The following is a 2205-nucleotide window of genomic DNA, read 5'->3' on the forward strand; positions in this document are numbered from 1 at the left end:
CAGAGAAAGGATAGAGTAGCTCCGCCCACCGCGCATCAGACCCACTTTTCGACAGAAATAAACTGGTTTAAGCATCAGAAATGAAGCAGCGTTTGTTCTGAACGCAGCATAACTGGGTTTATTTCTCTCTTCATCATCAACCAACTGTGGATTTGTTGACATTAGATCATTATTTTCCAGAGTTATGGAGGGAATCCTATATTTCAGCCTCCTGATATAATCCGTTCCACTATAACATTGGAAAAAATATACAAATCCTGTGAATTTTGAAACTGTGATTATTTTTCATCCATTATTTATGAAACATTTATTATTATATATTTTGAAATCCAAAATAGTTAAAATAAATCTGACTTTTGAATTGATGATCTTTATGAAATGTATTTTAATCCTCAGTTCCAAATGTCTGCAGTAGCATTGCTGCTGCAGGTATTTTGGATCAGGAAATCTTTCTGGGTGGAAATTAATCAAAATTGGAATACATTTTTTGGGAATATTTGTAAAATGTTAAATAAACATTTAAATAGAAAATACATTTCATAAAGATCATCAAAGGGGGAGATGGATTATGTCAGCTGATTTCCCTCTCATAACTCTGGCAAATAATGATCAAATGTCACCAAATCCAGAGTTTGTTGTTGATGAAGAGAGAAATAAAAACAGTTAAAGACTTGATGGTGAATTAATTTCTTCCCATTAAACTGGATGTTAAACAGTGAGATGATTATAGGAGCTGATTTTAGCCAGAAATCGATCAGCAGTGCAGTGAAAATGGTTCCATCCATCATGGCCGCCTCTCTGGCTTCAATGCGCCTCCAAACTCAGAGGGAACAGAATTCCATGGAACACCGGAACCAAGAAGGTCTGGAAGTCAGTCAGAGCTTCACATCCCTGGAACATCAGTCTGTTTAGCAACAGCTGGTGGTGACAACTTCTTCTTCTGCACGGTAATGCTACAGGCTGCTTTAATGTGCATGCTGCCACCATCTGGTGAATTCCAGTACTGCACATTTTACTCAGATCAGCTCAGAAGCGAGATCCGGGGATCTGGGCTCAGTTATCTGAAGGTCCTGACGTTCCGTGATCTGTAGAGGAGGATCTGGGTCTCTGCTGCTTTTAGAAAATGCTGGTTTTTCACATCGCTGCAGCTTTCAGAATGGCTATGTGGAGAAGATGTCAACTGTAGGCCAATCTGAAAAACTTTGTTCATGTTAAGAGAAAATTCCAGAAAAGGAACATCTGGGCTTTGTGGGGGAGAGGGGGAGGTGGGTGCAGTCTGGACTGGGTCGTCGTTGATCCTCTGGTCTAGCACCCAGAGTGCTCCAGGGATTTTCCTCTGGGAATTGTTTGTTCGCTGAGTTGCTGGGCTGGTGGTCCCCGTTCAGAATCACAGGCAGCGTGGTTTCATTTCCATACGCGGCGTTTACATCATAGTTCACTTCAAGATGGTGGATTTTCAGCTCCATGCATGCAGCTATTTTCTGTAGCAGCTCGTTAAAGTCGTCTCTGCTGAAGGAAGGCGTCCTTTGAATCGGCTGGTTTTTCTCCATATCCGCTTCATGTTGAAGTCTTTCCATAATCTGCATCCCTCAGCATGATGCTGCCTCCACCATGCCTTATCTCCCAATGAATGCTAATGGAAAGATTTCTGGCCTCGAATAACTAGAGATTATTGACTAAAAATAAGATCTTTATTTCAGTTTTAAATTCTTTTATTTTTAACATAAATTGTTGAATTTCTTTGACGAATCAAAGGAAAATTTTTTTTTATTCCAAATTAAAAGTTTAGGATGATGAGCTGTTAGCCTGTTAGCTTAGCTAATGTCTATTGATGCTTCCATGAAGTTCAGCTGATCTTCTTCCTCCTGTTGGGAAACTGGAGGCCTCCTCGGTTGCCATGGTTACGCATATAGGATCGGTTTTCCACTTTATGCTCGGAACACGATGAAAGGTTCTGGTTTTAAGCCTCCAGATGTTCACTGCTCCCCAGATCTTGTGGATCCTACCATACGAGTGGCTGCAGTGGACGCTGACCGTGGTTGCCATGGTGATCTCTGGCTCGGTTCTGGCCCTCACCTTCTGGCCCGTCGTCAGGGACGACAGCAGAGCGACGGCGGTGGCCACGGTGGCGACCATGATGGTGCTGCACACTCTGCTGGCCGTCGGCTGTAAGGTGAGGAGGGGGCGGGGTCATGTAGGGTCATG

General features: G+C 42.9%; 1 protein-coding gene across 1 annotated transcript in view; it reads left to right on the forward strand.

Moving 5' to 3' along the window:
• The window catches only part of yipf2 (Yip1 domain family member 2), a 6807-nt gene that overhangs the window by 3367 nt on the left and 1235 nt on the right, over window positions 1–2205 (forward strand). The window contains exon 7 of the mRNA XM_015403628.1: window positions 1991–2173. Within this exon, the coding sequence (XP_015259114.1) occupies window positions 1991–2173 (183 nt within the window). The remainder of the gene's footprint in view (window positions 1–1990; window positions 2174–2205) is intronic.

This window comes from Cyprinodon variegatus, unplaced genomic scaffold (assembly GCF_000732505.1).
Source record: "Cyprinodon variegatus isolate N-32 unplaced genomic scaffold, C_variegatus-1.0 Scaffold1530, whole genome shotgun sequence".
Lineage (NCBI taxonomy): Eukaryota > Metazoa > Chordata > Actinopteri > Cyprinodontiformes > Cyprinodontidae > Cyprinodon > Cyprinodon variegatus.